Source organism: Scyliorhinus torazame, chromosome 2, assembly GCF_047496885.1.
Source record: "Scyliorhinus torazame isolate Kashiwa2021f chromosome 2, sScyTor2.1, whole genome shotgun sequence".
Lineage (NCBI taxonomy): Eukaryota > Metazoa > Chordata > Chondrichthyes > Carcharhiniformes > Scyliorhinidae > Scyliorhinus > Scyliorhinus torazame.
Window position 1 is genome coordinate 375,926,872 of NC_092708.1, and position 17,751 is coordinate 375,944,622.

Genomic DNA, 17,751 nt, shown 5'->3' on the forward strand with positions numbered 1-17,751 from the left:
AGGGGATCGGAGGCCTCCAGGTGCATGCCCTTTGGGCTGGCTAGTACCCCTAGCACTGCTGGTGCCACCCTGGCACAGCCAGTCTGGCACCCTGGCACTTATTGGACTACCCAGGAGGGTAGGGGTATCCCTCCCATGGTGCATTGGGACTTGCGGGGGGAGGTTGGGGGGGGGGGGGATCGCTTCAGGAGCTCTAGACAGAGACTTCCTGCTAAAGAGTTCCGACAAGAGGAGCCCGTCAGTGCACAAAATGGGGCTATTTGCGACCTCGGCCGTGCATTCCCTGCTGAGGCCCTCTACCTAACGCAAGTGCTGTTTTATAGTGTTGTGTTTCTCGGCACTGCGCGCACCAGAAAAAACACAGCTAACGGCGGTCGCAATTGGACTTTGTTCCCATTTAGTTAAATCGAACCCCTTATGTCGAACAGAAGAAAATCCAGTAATTAAGATGGTGTATTGAAATCAGCACAGCTTTAATCATTCTTAGCTCAACAATACGACAATTCACTGGAGGTTAAATTTTTTAAATGACTACAGAACTGTGTGTACACGAGACAGTTGTTTGGTTCTGAGTAATGACTCGCTAATGTCCTTCAGAATATTCTCCCTACCTTGGCATTGGCATTAATACTGTGTACTCAGTGTCTTTCAGTGAGCCTGCCCATCTCGCAGTTACCTGTTCCTGTAACAAATTTCAAGCAGATGTTGTTGATCACATAGTCATATATTGGATCACATACTGCAGAGGGTCAAAAATTCAAACCAAAAGACTGGGGGAATGTAACTATTTTGTCGAGCAAACTGCAACAGATGTGCTACTGCAGTGTGTGTTCTCTTGCTCCAAATTGATTTTGGGTGTGTTTTCAGCAGTATGAGATTAACAAAACAGGATATCTTTCCTTGAACTGATTTCATAATACTCCCTGTGAGCCACAATAAATCCTTTCACCGTGTGACATGCTGTAATTTCCGAATTATAGGCCACAAGATTTTAGAAGTTAAATTTAAAGAATAAAACTGACAATGAAACTGCTTTTAATAACTGCATACCCATAGAAATATAATTGATTTTAATTGGTGACAGCATATATAGTTTATTCCACGAGATATAGGGCTGAATTTTTCCACCTCGTCCGCTGCAAGATCGCCACGGGCGAGACACAGGCAATGGAGAAGTCCATTGACCTCGGGTGAGATTTGAATTCCGCCCATAGTCACAAGTTATTTCAGAAATATTTTAATATCCACTGCATGAGTCAATAATAACATTTAGACTTTCCCTTGAAGGCAACCCATAAGCACATTTAAGTGTGATCGTAATTCAGGGGTTAGGGCATCGGAATTCCCGATGCGGCAGAGAATCGAGCATCGGCCAAAAAGCGGTATTGGTGTTTTGATGCTCCGGTTCCATGCTGGCGATGGCATTAAGGTTCACACCCCACGCTCGCGGAAGGATGCCAGTGGGTCAATTTGACTCAATTGCATTCTGCTAACGGGCTGGGCACCGGATTCTCTAAGCCCGCATGAATCTCCAATACTTTGGGCGAGAATTGATGCAGGTATTTAACAGCGTGGCCCAGGTGCAGTGGACCCCGCGGTAGGCCAATGGAGTAACTCTTTGAGGGAGTTGCCCCCAAAGTCCATTGGAGGTCTACCCTTCTCCCATCCCCATAATGCAAATCCTGCCCGCCCCACCCCCACCAGACCTCCTCACCGGCACCCCACCCCCACTCTTCCTGTGAGACCCCCATGACAGAGACCCCTGTCTGGAAGACCCCCATCACAGTTTACCACATTAGAGACCCCTGCCTGAATGCCCCCGTATTAGAGAGTCCTGTCTCGAAGGCCCCCATTACAGAGAGACTGCCTGGAAGTTCCCCAAAAGAGATCCCTGCCTAGAAGTCCCCCATAAGAGACCCCTGCCTGGATGCCCCAACATAAGGGACCCCTGCCTCGAAGCTTCCCCATAAGAGAACCCTGCCTGGAAGTCCCCCTTTTATAGAGAGCCCCTGCCTGGAAGGCTTTCATTACAGAAACCCCTGCTTGGAAAAATCCCATTACAGAGTCCTGTCCGGATGGGCCCCCATTACAGAGAGCCCTGCCTGGAAGTCCCCCATAAGAGAGCCCTGCCTGGAAGGCCCCCATTACAGAGAGCCCCTGCCTGGAAGGCTTTCATTACAGAGAGCCCTGTCTGGAAGGCCCCCATTACAGAAACCCCTGCTTGGAAAAATCCCATTACAGAGTCCTGTCCGGATGGGCCCCCATTACAGAGAGCCCTGCCTGGAAGTCCCCCATAAGAGAGCCCTGCCTGGAAGGCCCCCATCACAGAGAGCCCTGACTGGAGGGCCCCCATTACAGAGCTCTGCCTGGAAGTCCCCCATTACAGAGACCCCTGACTGGAGGGCCCCCATTACAGAGCTCTGCCTGGAAGTCCCCCATTAATAATAATAATCTTTATTATCTTTATTAGTGTCACAAGTAGGCTTACATTGACACTACAATGAAGTTACTATGAAAATCCCCTAGTCACTGCACTCTGGTGCTTGTTCAGGTACACTGAGGGAGAATTCAGAATGTTCAATTCACGTAACAAACACGTCCTTCGGGACTTGTGGGAGGAACCGGCGCACCCAGAGGAAACCCATGCAGACACAGGAGAACGTGCAGGCTCCGCACAGACAGTGACCCAAGCCGGGAATCGAACCCGGGTCCTGGTGCTGTGAAGCAACAGTGCTAACCACTATGCTACCGTGCCGCACATTACAGTGAGGCCTGCCTTGAAGGCCCCCATCACTGAGAATCCTGCCTGGTAGGCCCCTATTACAGAGATCCTGGTCTGAAAAGCCTTCATTACAGAGAGCCCCTCTTTGGAATCCCTCCATTACAGACCCCCTGCCTGGAAGCCCCATTACTGATCCCTGTCTGAAAAGCCTCCATTTCAGAGAGCCTCTCCTTGGAAGCCCTCCATTACAGATACCTGCCTAGAAGTCCCAATACAGAGACCAGCGCCTGGAAGCCCCCTATTAGAGACCCTGGCTAGAAAACCCCCATGAGACCCCCAGCAGAGGCTCCCCATTAAAGAGACTCCCACCAGAGACTCTTCCCCCCCCCCCATCACAGAGACCCCTGCCTGAAAGGCCTCCATCACAGAAACACCTGCCTGGAAGCTCCCTATTTCAAGCACCATTGCCTCAAAGCCCCCCATTACAGTAAGCCCTGCCTGGAGGCCCCATTGAAGAGAGCCCTGCCTGAAAACCCCCCCATTGCAGAGCCCTGCCTGGAAGCCCTCATTGCAGAGAGCCCTGCCTGGAAGCCCCCATTACAGAGAGCCCTGCCTGGAAGGCCCCCATTTGAAGAGACACCCTGCTTGGAAGCCCCTATTTACAGAGTCCCATGCCTGGAAGGCCAACATTACAAGGAGCCCAGCCTGGAAGGCCCCATTGAAGTGAGCCCTACCTGGAAGGCCCCATTGAAGAGAGCCCTGCCTGGAAGCCCCCGATTACAAAGAGGCCTGCCTGGAAGTCCCCCTTTACAGAGCCCTGCCTGGAAGGCAAACATTACAAGAAGCCCAGCCTGGAAGGCCCCATTGAAGAGAGCCCTACCTGGAAGCCCCCTATTACAGAGAGCCCTGGCTGGAAGTCCCCCTTTACAGAGAGCCCTGCCTGGAAGGCCCCCTTTAGAGAGACCCCTGCCTGGAAGACCCCTATTTTAGAGACCCCTGCCTGGAAGCCCCCTATTTTAGAGACCCCTGTCTGGAAGCCCCACAAAAGGGACCCGTGCCTGCAAGTCCCCCGTAATAGAGCCCTGCCTGAAAAGCCCAAATTGCAGAAACCCCTACCTGGAGGGCCCTCAGGGGGAGGTGATGGCCTCAATTAATTGTCTGGAATTGAATGTACAATGATTGAGTAAAGGTCTGACATTGTCGATTGTTGTGAAGACCCATCTGGTTCACTGTGATGATCTGCAGAAAGCAATTCTGTATATAATATTATACATGACCTCTGACCAGCAGATGGCAGTGTAAGTCTACTATGCGGCTCTGTGCTTTTGAGGCAGAAGGGAGCAAGTTATGTTGGCGGATAGACGTATTTTGCAGCAGCCCTATAATAGTTAATTAGTGTTGGTAGTTTGTTATTTATTTGTTCCAGTTATCTTTACCACGCAGTTGTGTCATAATAAATTATTTACACGAGATGTTCTGTAGTGCATCATTCAAATCGGCCAGTTTACAGAACTTGACATGGTACCAAGAGTAATGATCGTCTAAGACCAAGATGATTCTGGACAGATCTGAACAATTAAAGATAACTTCGAAGAAGAAGAAAGAAAATTCATTTTTTCCACTAACCTTTGCCAATTGCTACTAGCAAATGATGATCAACGTGTGGTAAAACTTCGAAGCCCAGGATGGAAGGCATCAAGACACCTCAACAGCTTCGGGTTACCGGTAACGTAGATGAGAATTGTCAGGTGTTTAAGCAGCAGTTCAAACTCTATGTTGCAGCCCTTGGCCTGACAAGAGGCGTATCGCGTTGCTGCTCACTGTAGCAGGTCCCCAAGCAATTGAAATTTTCAACACGTTTGTCTTCAAAAGGGAGGCAGATAGTAACGAAGTTGACTAAGTTCTCAAGCAATTTGATCAGCATTGCTCTCCTAAAAAAAATATATTTTGCACGCCCACCCAGAAAGCAGGCAAATCATTTGATAGTTTTCTCACCGACTTGCAGTAGAAGGCGCAATTTAAGTACCCTCCAGTCATCAATGATCCGCGATCAGATAGTATTTGGGATCTCCAATGATAAGGTACGCGAGAGGCTTCTAAGAGAAACAGAGCTTCAACTCGAAAATGCTATCCAAATATGACATGGTAGCGAGCTTGCAGAAAAGCAGATCAGCACGTTGAATCTCCAGCATTTTGGCACAAAGGTAGAAGAGGCATCTGATGCCATTAGTGTAGTGACGCAGTTGAATAAAACACGTGATCCCAGTGCAGCTGGCCATCTTGAGCGGCCGACCCAGCATTTGGAAAGGTACGCTCCAATGTGGAAGAACAAATCATTTTGCCAACCAATGTTTTTCTCGTCAAAAAGAGGAACAACGAAAGCCAGCAACACAGTTGATGAAGTGCCTCGAAGACATGTTCTTCTTCGACATGATCTCTAGCGGGGACAAGTATAGTCATTGCATACAAAATGACAATGTTGCATTGACAATTTGTAGCAACAATGCAGTTGATGCAGAAACATGAAAAGATAAATGGACAATGCCATTAATGATAAATGACACGGTAATAACATTCAAACTTGACACGGGTATGAGGGTCAGCCTCATCAATGTGTCCGATTTCAAAAAGCTACAAATTATACTGCAAATAGTAAACAAAACAGTATTGTGAAGAGATTACAATGGAAATTAAATCAAAACATGAGGAGCATGCGAGCTCGATCTCAATGTAATAAACAGAATTTAAACGTCAAAATTTCCTGTTATGGCAGCGGAACGCGAATCTCTGAAAGGAATGGAAGCTTGTGAGGAACCACAGTGCCAGTCCTGACATTTTTCAACCCAGCGAAAAATATGAAAATTTTGACGGACGCATCAAAGGATGGTTTGGGAGCAGTCCTACTACAACAAGATCTGGAAGAAAACTGGCTTCCAGTATGCATCCAGATTGATGTCTGATACAGAACGCAGATATACTGTTATGGGCCAGAGTTTAGAAAACTCCAAAGTATATCATGGCGTTCACCTGACCTACAACTGTTTATTGAATGTGGCTCAGATGAGCACACGAGCCTGCCTTTCAGGTGTCATTCAACAGTGTTCATAGGTGCTTTTAATGAAAAAAAAACTTTATTCTACAAATTTAGTTAACATTTGTATAAACACACATGCAAGAATTTTTTATCAACAACAAACATAAATAACCCACATAGCTCCAGTAATCTATGTATAACCCTTAATGAATTCCCCCTTTAACTGTTCCAATTTAATAACAAGATCCTATAAACCAAAAACCCCTTTTCAAAGATGTGGCACTGCACACTGGCATTCTTACTAATATAAGACTTGGTATTAATGTTTCCTTTCCATACAGTAGGTTTAAATTCCTTCCAGAAAGCAATTATCTCTTTTAAGTTATCAAGCAGTCTGGAAACAACTTTTAAAGTGAAGATAGAGAAACCCTTCTTTCAACCTGTGCAGTACAAACCAGTCCAAACTCAAAGCGAAAGTAAAAGACAAAAACGAAAGTAAACTCACAGAGCCACAGCCCAGCTCCACCCACACAATGACATCACTTAAGCTATGTGATAAGACAAAAACATTTCTTGAAGGGACACTCACATGACAATACACAAATTGAAAAGGAATGCCTCAGGCTGACTAATGGGCTCACAAAGTTCCATGATTATGTATATGGTCTTCCAACGTTTTTAGTGGAAATGGACCACAGACCACCGGTCGCAGTAATTAAGAAAAATCTCAACAAGATGTCCCCGAGGATTCAGCGAATGATCATGAAGTGGCAACGATATGACTTTGAGCTGATTTATACACCAGGCAAGCATCTCATTGTTGCTGATACACTATCTAGAGCCGCAGACATAGAAGAAACACGGCAGTTGGATGAGGACGTGCAGGTCCATGTAAACCTGGTCACGGAGTCTCTGCTAGTATCTGACAACAAGTCAAAACTCAATAAAGAAGAAACCATTAAAAACATGGTCTTGCAGAAGGTGAGAAAATATCTCCACGAAGGATGGCCTAAAGGGTTCTGCTCAAGTTTTTACAATGTACGAGCAGAGTTAAGTGATGTGAATGGATTTTTGCTGCGGAAACAATGAATTGTGATTCCACAGTCATTGAGGTCATTGATCCTAACAAAACTCCATGAAGGGTACTTGGGGGATGGAAAAGTGCAAATGTAGAGCCAGGGATGCAATTTATTGGCCAGGGATAAACTACAACATTGAAATGATGGTGGATAACTGCAAATCCTATCAAAGGTTTCAACGCAAACAATGCAAAGAGCTGATGCAGATAGGTCAGATAGTCACAACACCATGGCAGAAAGTTGACTCCCCGATGCCTATAAAAATGGCGAAGTACCAGTGAATAGTGGGGTAAATCTCGGCGCTGCAGCCGGGGTGCCCCCTCAGGATGAGGGTGGCCTGGCTCAGTCTGTCGTTGCTGCTCCTTTGGTGTTGCTTACAGGCTCCGGACTGCTCATATTGCTGAGAGCCTCTGATCATCTGGGAATCCACCAATGCCACTCCTCTGGACACCTTCATACCCCAGCTCTTTCATCAAGGGGATAAGCATGGCCAAGCTAAATCAGGGGCCCACCAGACGTTGACACTCCTCAGAAGCACTGTCTCACTGCAGAGGAAGCAGCGGAACCAGAGGACACCTGCACCACTGCCTTTGGACTCCGCCCCCCGGTTCTCTGCGCCTCTCAAGGCAGAGGCCTCGCCAGTGACCCCCACTCCTCAGGATCACCAGCTGTCTCCTGGTGAGGCTGCAGTGCTGACTGTCTCTGCCGCCACCTCCCAAGTGCTGTTCAGGAGGACAGGTTTAAGTTTAAGGCCCACCTGGGAAAGAGGGTTTCCCTCCTCTCCTCACTGCCGGAGAGTTGTGGGTCCACCGCGGAGTCCTGAACCCGCGGGCGGGGCGGGGATGGGGGGGGGGGGTCGTATGTGAGTCATCTTCCTGGTTGCATTGAGTATGTGGTAACTGCAGCATTTAAGATCAGCTCCAGTTATCAGGCTCTTTAGCGCTAACTCTGATTCGAGTTGTTACAAAGGCTGGGCCGGGAATTGCACGCAGTTCACGGCGGCAGAATGCTCGCACATTTGCAAGTCCTGCCACGCTTCCCGAATATTGCCCCCCCCCCTCCCCCGCAAGGAAGTGCGAATCACACGCAATTGAGTCCCGGGAACAACAATTAGGATGTGATTTTGCTAAAAGGGGACAAAGTCCCATAGTGAGCGCATTTAGCCACGTGTTTCCCGTTGCGCTCAGCGCCGACAAACACGCCACTTGCCTTTGATGGGGGGTCTCAGTGGAGAACAAAGAACAAAGAAAAGTACAGCACAGGAACAGGCCCTTCTGCCCTCCAAGCCTGCGCCGACCATGCTGCCCGTCTAAACTACAATCTTCTACACTTCCGGGGTCCGTATCCCTCTATTCCCATCCTATTCATGTGTTTGTCAAGATGCCCCTCAAACGTCACTATCGCACCTGCTTCCACCACCTCCTTCGGTAGCGTGTTCCAGGCACCCACTACCCTCTGTGTAAAACTTGCCTCGTACATCTCCTCTAAACCTTGTCCCTCGCACCTTAAACCTATGCCCCCTAGTAATTGACCCCTCTACCCTGGGATAAAGTCTCTGACTATCCACTCTGTCTATGCCCCTCATAATTTTGTAGACCTCTACCAGGTCGCCCCTCAACCTCCGTCGTTCCAGTGAGAACAAAACAAATTTATTCAAACTCTCCTCATAGCTTATGCCGTCCATACCAGGCAACATCCTGGAAAATCTCTTCTGCACCCCCTCTAAAGCCTCCACATCCTTCTGGTAGTGTGGCAACCAGAATTGAACACTATACTCCGTGTGGCCTAACTAAGGTTCTATACAGCTGCAACATGACTTGCCAATTTTTATACTCAATGCCCCGGCCAATGAAGGCAAGCATGCCATATGCCTTCTTACTACCTTCTCCACCTGTGTTGCCCCTTCTAATGACCTATCAACCTGTACACCTAGATCTGTCTGACTGTCAGTACTCTTGAGGGTTTTACCATTCACTGTATATTCCCTACCTGTATTAGACCTTCCAAAATGCATTACCTCACATTTGTCCGGATTAAACTCCATCTGCCATCTCGCCGCCCAAGTCCCCAAACATTCTAAATCCTGCTGTATCCTCTGACAGTGCTCATCGCTATCCGCAATTCCACCAACCTTTGTGTCGTCCGCTAACTTGCTAATCAGCCCAATTACATTTTCCTCCAAATCATTTAGATATACTATGAACAGCAAAGGTCCCAACACTGAACCGAGCGGAACACCACTCGTCACAGCACTCCAATCAGAAAAGCACCCTTCCATTGCTACTCTCTGCCTTCCATGACCTAGCCAGTTCTGTATCCATCTTGCCAGCTCACCTCTGATCCCGTGTGACTTCATCTTTTATACCAGTCTGCCATGAGGGACCTTGTCAAAGGCCTTCCTGAAGTCCATATAGACAACATCTACTGCCCTACCTGCATCAATCATCTTTGTGACCTCCTCGAAAAACTCTATCAAGTTAGTGATACATGACCTCCCCTTCACAAAGCCGTGCTGCCTCTCGCTAATACGTCCACTTGCTTCAAATGGGAGTAGATCCTGTCTCGAAGAATTCTCTCCAGTAATTTCCCTACCACTGACATAAGACTCACCGGCCTATAGTTCCCTGGATTATCCTTGCTACCCTTCTTAAACAAAGGAACAACATTGGCTATTCTCCAGTCCTCCGTGCCATCATCTGAAGACAGTGAGGATCGAAAGATCTCAGCAATTTCCTCTCTTGCCTCTTTCAGTATTCTGGGATAGACCCCATCAGGTCCTGGGGATTTATCGACCTTAATATTTTTCAAGTCGCCCAACACCTCGACTTTTTGGATCTCAATGTGACCCAGGCTATCTACACACCCTTCTCCAGACTCAACATCCACCAATTTCTTCTCTTTGGTGAATACTGATGCAAAGTATTCATTTAGTACCTCGTCATTTCCTCTGGCTCCACACGTAGATTCACTCCCCGTCTTTCGGTGGGCCAACCCTTTCCCTGGCTACCCTCTTGCTCTTTAAGTACGTGTAAAAAGCCTTAGGATTTTCCTTAACCCTATTTGCCAATGACTTTTTGTGACCCCTTTTAGCCCTCCTGACTCCTTGCTTAAGTACCTTCCTGCTTTCCTTATATTCCACACAGGCTTTGTCTGTTCCCAGCCTTCTAGCCCTGACAAATGCCTCCTTTTTCTTTTTGACGAGACCTACAATATCTTTCGTTATCCAAGGTTCCCGAAACTTGCCATATTTATCCTTCTTCCGCACAAGAACATGCCAGTCCTGAATTCCTTTCAACTGCCTCCCACATGTCAGATGTTGATTTATCCTCAAACATCCGCCCCCAATCTATGTTCTTCAGTTCCCGCCTAATATTGTTATAATTAGCCTTCCCCCAATTTAGCACATTCACCCTTGTCCACCAGCACTTTAAAACTTACTGAATTGTGGTCACTGTTCCCGAAATGCTCCCCTACTGAAACTCATACCACCTGGCCAGGCTCATTCCCCAATATCAGGTCCAGTATAGCCCTTCCCTTGTTTGACTATCTACATATTGTTTTAAGGAGCTCTCCTGGATGCTCCTTACAAACTCTGCCCCGTCTAAGCCCCTAGCACTAAGTGAGTCCCAGTCAATATTGGGGAAGTTAAAGTCTCCCTTCACAACAACCCTGTTGCTTTTACTCCTTTCCAAAATCTGGCTACCTATCTGCACCTCTATCTCCCGCTGGCTATTGGGAGGCCTGTAGTAAACCCCCAACATTGTGACTGCACCCTTCTTATTCCTGATCTCTACCCATATAGCCTCACTGCCCTCTGAGGTGTCCTCCCGCAGTACAGCTGTGATGCTCTCCCTTCACCAGTAGTGCAACTCCTCCACCCTTTTTACCTCCCCCTCTATCCCACCTGAAACATCTAAATCCTGGAATATTTAGCTGCCAACCTTGTCCTTCCCTCAACCAGGTCTCTGTAATGGCAACAACATCCGAGTTCCAAATATTAATCCAAGCTCTTAAGTTCTTTGAAGAGATAACAAATAGGTTAGACCAAGGAGAGCCAATGGATGTTATCTATCTTGACTTCCAAAAGGCCTTTGATAAGGTGCCTCACGGGAGACTGCTGAGTAAAATTAGGGCCCATGGTATTCGAGGCAAGGTACTAACATGGATTGACGATTGGCTGTCAGGCAGAAGGCAGAGAGTTGGGATAAAAGGTTATTTTTCGGAATGGCAACCGGTGACGAGTGGTGTCCCGCAGGGTTCAGTGTTGGGGCCACAGCTGTTCTCTTTATATATTAACGATCTAGATGACGGGACTGGGGGCATTCTGGCTAAGTTTGCCGATGATACAAAGATAGGTGGAGGGGCAGGTAGTATGGAGGAGGTGGGGAGGCTGCAGAAAGATTTAGACAGTTTAGGAGAGTGGTCCAAGAAATGGCTGATGAAATTCAACGTGGGCAAGTGCGAGGTCTTGCTCTTTGGAAAAAAGAATAGAGGCATGGACTAGTTTCTAAACGGTGACAAAATTCATAATGCTGAAGTGCAAAGGGACTTGGGAGTCCTAGTCCAGGATTCTCTAAAGGTAAATTTGCAGGTTGAGTCCGTAATTAAGAAAGCAAATGCAATGTTGTCATTCATCTCAAGAGGCTTGGAATATAAAAGCAGGGATGTACTTCTGAAGGTTTATGAAGCATTAGTTAGGCCCCATTTAGAATACTGTGAGCAATTTTGGGCCCCACACCTCAGGAAGGACATACTGGCGCTGGAGCGGGTCCAGCGGAGATTCACACGGATGATCCCAGGAATGGTAGGCCTAACATACGATGAACGTCTGAGGATCCTGGGATTATATTCATTGGAGTTTAGGAGGTTGAGGGGAGATCTAATAGAAACTTACAAGATAATGAATGGCTTAGATAGGGTGGATGTAGGGAAGTTGTTTCCATTAGCAGGGGAGACTAGGACCCGGGGGCACAGCCTTAGAATAAAAGGAAGTCACTTTAGAACAGAGATGAGGAGAAATTTCTTCAGCCAGAGAGTGGTGGGTCTGTGGAATTCATTGCCACAGAGGGCGGTGGAGGCCAGGACGTTGAGTGTCTTTAAGACAGAAGTTGATAAATTCTTGATTTCTCGAGGAATTAAGGGCTATGGAGAGAGAGCGGGTAAATGGAGTTGAAATCAGCCATGATTGAATGGTGGAGTGGACTTGATGGGCCGAATGGCCTTACTTCCGCTCCTATGTCTTATGGTCTAATTCATCTGCCTTACCTGTTATACTTTTTGCATTAAGTACTTCAGGCCACCAGTCCCACTGTTTTCAGTAATATCTCCCTGTCTGCTCTTCCTCAGAGCCATCCTGGCCCTATTCCCTAGTCCTCCCTCAATTTTTTCACCTTCTAACCTATTGCTCCGGTACCCACCCCCCTTCCATACTAGTTTGACACTAGCAAACCTCGGGGCCAGGATATTTATGCCTCTCCTGTTTAGATGCAACCCATCCTTCTTATACAGGTCACGCCTTCCCCAGAAGAGCTCCCAGTTGTCCAGATAACTGAAACCTTCCCTCGTACACCAGCTGTTTAGCCACGTGTTTAGCTGCTCTATCTTCCTATTTCTAGCCTCATTGGCACAGGGAGTAATCCCGAGATTACAACCCTAGAGGTCCTGTCTTTTAACTTTCTGCTTAGCTCCCTGATTCCTGCTGCAGGATCTCATCCCTTTTCCTGCCTATGTCGTTAGTACCAGTATGTACCATGACCTCTGCCTGTTTGCCCTCCCCCTTCTGGATACCCGCTACCCGTTCAGAGACATCTTGGACCCTGGCACCAGGGAGGCAACATACCGTCCTGGAGTCCCTTTCACACCCACAGAAGCACCTATCTGTGCCCCTGACTATCCTCTGTGTGGCCGAGGCCGCACATAGCCCCGTTTTGTGCACTGAGAAGCTCCACTCGCCAGAACTCCTCAGTGCAGTAAGAAATCAGGACGCCATTTTTAAAAGGACCCCCCCCGAAGTGACCCCGCCATCTGCAAGCCCCAACGCACAGTGGGAAGGACCCCGGCCCGATCGCCACAGCATAGAACATGACAGCTTGGCACCTTGGTAGTGCCAATCTCTGAGACCCCCTGATTCAAACCCTGCCCCCTCACCCCAATGCATTTTGGGAGGATCCCAGGGACCTCCGCACAGCCCAACACCCATGCAGGGCACCCCCAGCCTAATTGCCAGTGAACACAAAATGCCAGCTGGGCACCTTGCCTGTGCCCAGCCTGGCACAGTGATGCCTGGGTGGCACCAGCAGTGCCAGGGTACTGTGGTGATATACATCACTGTAAGTACACAAAGGGTTAATGTACATACACTACACCTAGCTAGACACTAGAGGGAGAACCAGAGACATGACAGACAGACAGTCAACCAATAGGTCAGTAAGATAGGACACGACCAATGGGCATTCAAGATACACACAGAGGTGACACTACCACAGGAGGGCGTTACACCAACCCATATGAAAGGACACATCACACATGCTCAGGCTCTTTCCAGTGGAGACACTCAGTGAGTACAGACACAGGGTTGATTGAACATCACACCCACCACCGGATTGTAGCAGACTGGTTCGTCAGTCTGAGTAGCTATAGCAGGATTAACAGTCGTGTCGAATCCAAGTAGGAGAATTGTTAATAGTTTAATAAACGTGTTAAAGCTATCTCCAAGTCTGAACCTTCCTTTGTCAGAGTGTACATCAAGGAAGCAGCTTATGCTACGTCAAGAGCACAACAAAACGTGGTTCCAGGAGTGAACTGTTTCAATCCATATAGTTAAAACTCAGCAAATAGTGACTACCAGCAACAGCAGCCAGGCTGCCCCAAAATGGGAAACCCCATTGATTAGCCGGCGAAACGGAGAATCCCGAAGGTGTGCCGCACCAGAAGTCTGGGGCGGGATTCTCCGACCCCCCGCCGGGTCGGAGCATCGCCGGGGGCTGGCGTGAATCCTGCCCCCGCCGGTTGCCAAATTCTCCGGCACCGGATATTCGGGGGGGGGGGGCGGGAATTGCGCCGCACCGGTCGGCGGGCTCCCCCCCCCCCGCCGGCGATTCTCCGGCCCACGATGGGCCGAAGTCCCGCTGCTGGAATGCCTGTCCCGCTTTGCGCAATCCCATTGTGCCAATATCCTAGCCTCTTCAGTTTCATCTGCTTCTTCAACTCATCCAATCCAACTTCTCACTAACTTAGCCATGCTAATATTTTCCTTTCATCTGGTACTGTCACCAACCTTTTAAATCAATTGCCATTACAAGCCAGATTTGTTTTGGACTGGAGAACAATATATAATGGCATTCCCTGAGGACCAATACTGCTCTTAATCTATGCTAGTAACTTAGATTGGAAAATAAAAGAAGGATTGATGCATATTTTTTAATTGTTTAATATGTTCTCCGTATATGGATTATGAAGGCAAAGTCACATTTTGACCGTCTCCGGTTAACCTGCGACTAGGATGGGCCTTCTATTCATACCCCTACCAAAATTGTAATGATGGTGGCCCCAAAGAGGTTACTGTGATTGTACCAAAATCTCAGTGCAGATTGTACAAAGTTCCATAGCGAGCGCGTTTAGCCGCATATTTCTCGACGCTTGCAGCGCCAAGAAACACAATTTGTGTTGTATAAGAGGCCTCAGCGGGGAATGCATGGATAAGGCCGCACATAGCCCCATTTTGTGCACCCGCCGGAACATCCCAGTATCGTGAGAGATCGGGACGCCATTTTAAAATGGCGTTCCGATCTCTGAGGCCCCCGAAGCAACCCCGACCCCCCACCAGCCTGAACGCACTATGGGAGAGTCCTCAGCCTGATCGCGCATGCAAAAATGCCAGCTTGGCACCTTGCCAGTGCCAGCCTGGAAGCAGCAGTGCCAAGCTGGCACCCAGGTGGCACTACCATGGTGCAAAGCTAGCACTGTCAAGGTAACAGGCTGGCAGTGCCAGTGCATCACCCTGCCCAAACGACATGCAACTGCGGGCCTCCGACCCCCTGGGAGACACCCACAAGTGCCGTTCCATCTGGTCTCTGTTAGTGGAGACCAGTGCTGAGTGGCGTTCGCCCGAGGTCTCCGAGGGGAAGGGATTGAATCTCAAAGCCTCCGGTACCTCGGGAATCTGCACATTAGAGTGAGGCTACCTGTCTCCCTCCAATATGCAGATTTTCCAAAAAGTGACCCCCACCCACAATGGGCGGGGTTTACATCGCAACGTCTCACGAGATCATGTTGGATCTCGCAAGGCGTGGTGAGCCGGGTAGATCCCAGGAGCAGGGTCTCCTGACTTTTATCGACCATACACTTTTATCGACCATGCTGCACTGCGGCAAGCTGCTTTTCAGGTGCAGCGTGGCCATTGGACCGTGCCCAAGACTTTATCTTTAGCCTGTGTTGAGGCAACTGATCACTACCAGGCTGGTAATAGGAGTGCTAGTGTTTGGCTCAGCACCTCAGAGCAGGCACAAACAAATTAGTGATTCGGTTGCCCTTGATAATACATGACCTTTAATGATGGTTCCTTATAGTTTAAAAAAGACATCCTATTGCCTAGGATCATGTGAAAAGTAGCTGCTTGGTTTGGACATCAGCGAAATTATGGCATTCATAAAATTTTACCCAATATGAATCGGTGCTTCATAAGAAAAAAGCAAACCAAACATTGGAAAGAGGAAGAGCGGGGAAAAAAATGAATTGTAGCTTGTGTGATTTAGTAGATTTGGCAAAACCTCCTTTTGTTGACAGTGCAACAAGAAGCCTGTTTACACCCTGTTATTTCCTTCAGTGAATGATTTCAGTCCTTGAGAACATCCAAGATGCAGTGCTGCAAGCTGGGATCAATGCAGACATTCTTGATAGTGTGTGCTTCATGGAACAATTAGAATAAAGGAAACACTTTTTCTTTTCTCAGTAATGTTGCCATGAGAGACTTTCACTTTATATTATTTCAATTCTACTCTGTCAACTTTGTGGATTATTAATTGTAAATACCGTAATTGTTGTGACTATTTACTAGAGATTCAGTGAAAGAATGCATGCATTTTGGCTGTTTTTCTTGCATAATTGAATCCTTCTGCAATAATGTTTTTTAAACAAATAGGAACGTTGCAGCACTATTGTTATAAAAACAGAACATACCGGATAATCGCAGCAGTTCTGACAGCATCTGTGGATAGAGAAAGAAGCTAACGTTTCTAATGTGTTCTTTGATTTAGTTCTTTCAGGATGGTGAAGGTTGAAGTGGTAACAAAGAACAGCAATTTGGGTTTAATAACCAAAGCTAATTTATTACACTACAGTGAATTAGATTCTAACATATTACTAAGGAATTAGTTAAGTAAAAATTATACTTCACATCTACACTATTAACTATATGATTAGTTCAACTATCTCACAACCACTCTGTCTTGCTCTCTTCCACTCTCTCCATCTATCTCTATCTGTCTCGCAGAAGTCAAGGAGGATGTGATATTTATATGGTTGCTCGAAAGCACCATCTGGTGACTAGAGTAGTAACATTACATTAACCCTTTATGTGCTTTACAGTACCCACATATTGTGACCGTTTCGAGTCTGGATGACTCTTTATCAAAGCCCTATTGTAAATATGATTTTGTGCCTGTTTCAGATGAGAATGAGTGCTTATCTTTTGGCATTTGTGCCAATGGAAATTGTATCAATACGGATGGATCCTACAAATGCATTTGTAACCAAGGTTTTGAACCTGTGACAGACCTAAAGAGCTGCAGAGGTATGCAAGCATTTTTAAATAAATGAAGTGTGATTTAGACCATTTAACTCAGGAGCTCTGTATGTGTGGCCGATGCACCAAAACTGTCTTGTGTACTCTTTTTACCCAAACCAATATTCCTTCTTTGCATGCTTGCACGTAATGCAGGTTCCAGCTTGATTGTTTAAAATTCCCAGGCCCAGAGGATTGGAAAATGCTGTGCTCTGACTGGCATACTTAGACTAAATTGGGAATCTACCGTTAATAGTTCTGACCCTAGAAATCTTTAAGTAGTAAAATTTTGCTATTGATGCTGGTCACAGATCTGATGGGTGCAGCAACAAAGGAAGGAACAACAGAGGCAAAAGGAGCAGTGGGGAGAAAGCGTTAGTTGGTACAGAGGGTGTCAGTGGGCCAGCAATAGAACATAGAACATATTACATATAGTGCAGAAGGAGGCCGTTCGGCCCATTGAGTCTGCACCGACCCACTTAAGCCCTCATTTCCACCCTATCCCCGTAACCCAATAACCCCTCCTAACCTCACTAAGGGCAATTTAGCATGGCCAATCCACCTAACCTGCACGTCTTTGGACTGTGGGAGGAAACGCAGAAACAGGGAGAACGTGCAGACTCCGCACAGACAGTGACCCGGTGGGGAATCGAACCTGGAACCCTGGCGCTGTGAAGCCACAGTGCTATCCACTTGTGCTACCGTGCTGCCCAAGAAGAGGAAGAAGAGGACAGCAGATGCAGCGAGGGTTGATCAAACTTGGCCTATAAATGAAGTTATTTAAAGGGAAAGTTCCTATTTTTTATGCAATTAAATGAAATGAAATGAATGAAAATCGCTTATTGTCACAAGTAGGCTTCAAATGAAGTTACTGTGAAAAGCCCCTAGTCGCCACATTCCGGTGACTGGAATTGAACCATGCTGCTGGCTTGCCTTGGTCTGCTTTCAAAGCCAGCGATTTAGCTCTGTGCTAAACAGCCCCTGCTGTGTAAATGCACTCTTGGCCTTCTTCATGGAGATAGAAATAGTTCACAATCTCCAATCTGCCATCATAACCAGTTTCCCACCTCTGACAACTTCTGGCAAATTTACGTTGAACGTTCTCTTTGACTTTAATGTCCTGTCTGTAATGCAA

The 17,751-nt window shown here is 47.3% G+C and overlaps 1 protein-coding gene across 1 annotated transcript in view; it reads left to right on the forward strand.

The window, feature by feature from the left end:
• LOC140404691 (latent-transforming growth factor beta-binding protein 2-like) overlaps positions 1-17,751 on the forward strand; it is a 685,726-nt gene that overhangs the window by 485,751 nt on the left and 182,224 nt on the right. The window contains exon 21 of the mRNA XM_072493356.1: positions 16,503-16,625. Within this exon, the coding sequence (XP_072349457.1) occupies positions 16,503-16,625 (123 nt within the window). The remainder of the gene's footprint in view (positions 1-16,502; positions 16,626-17,751) is intronic.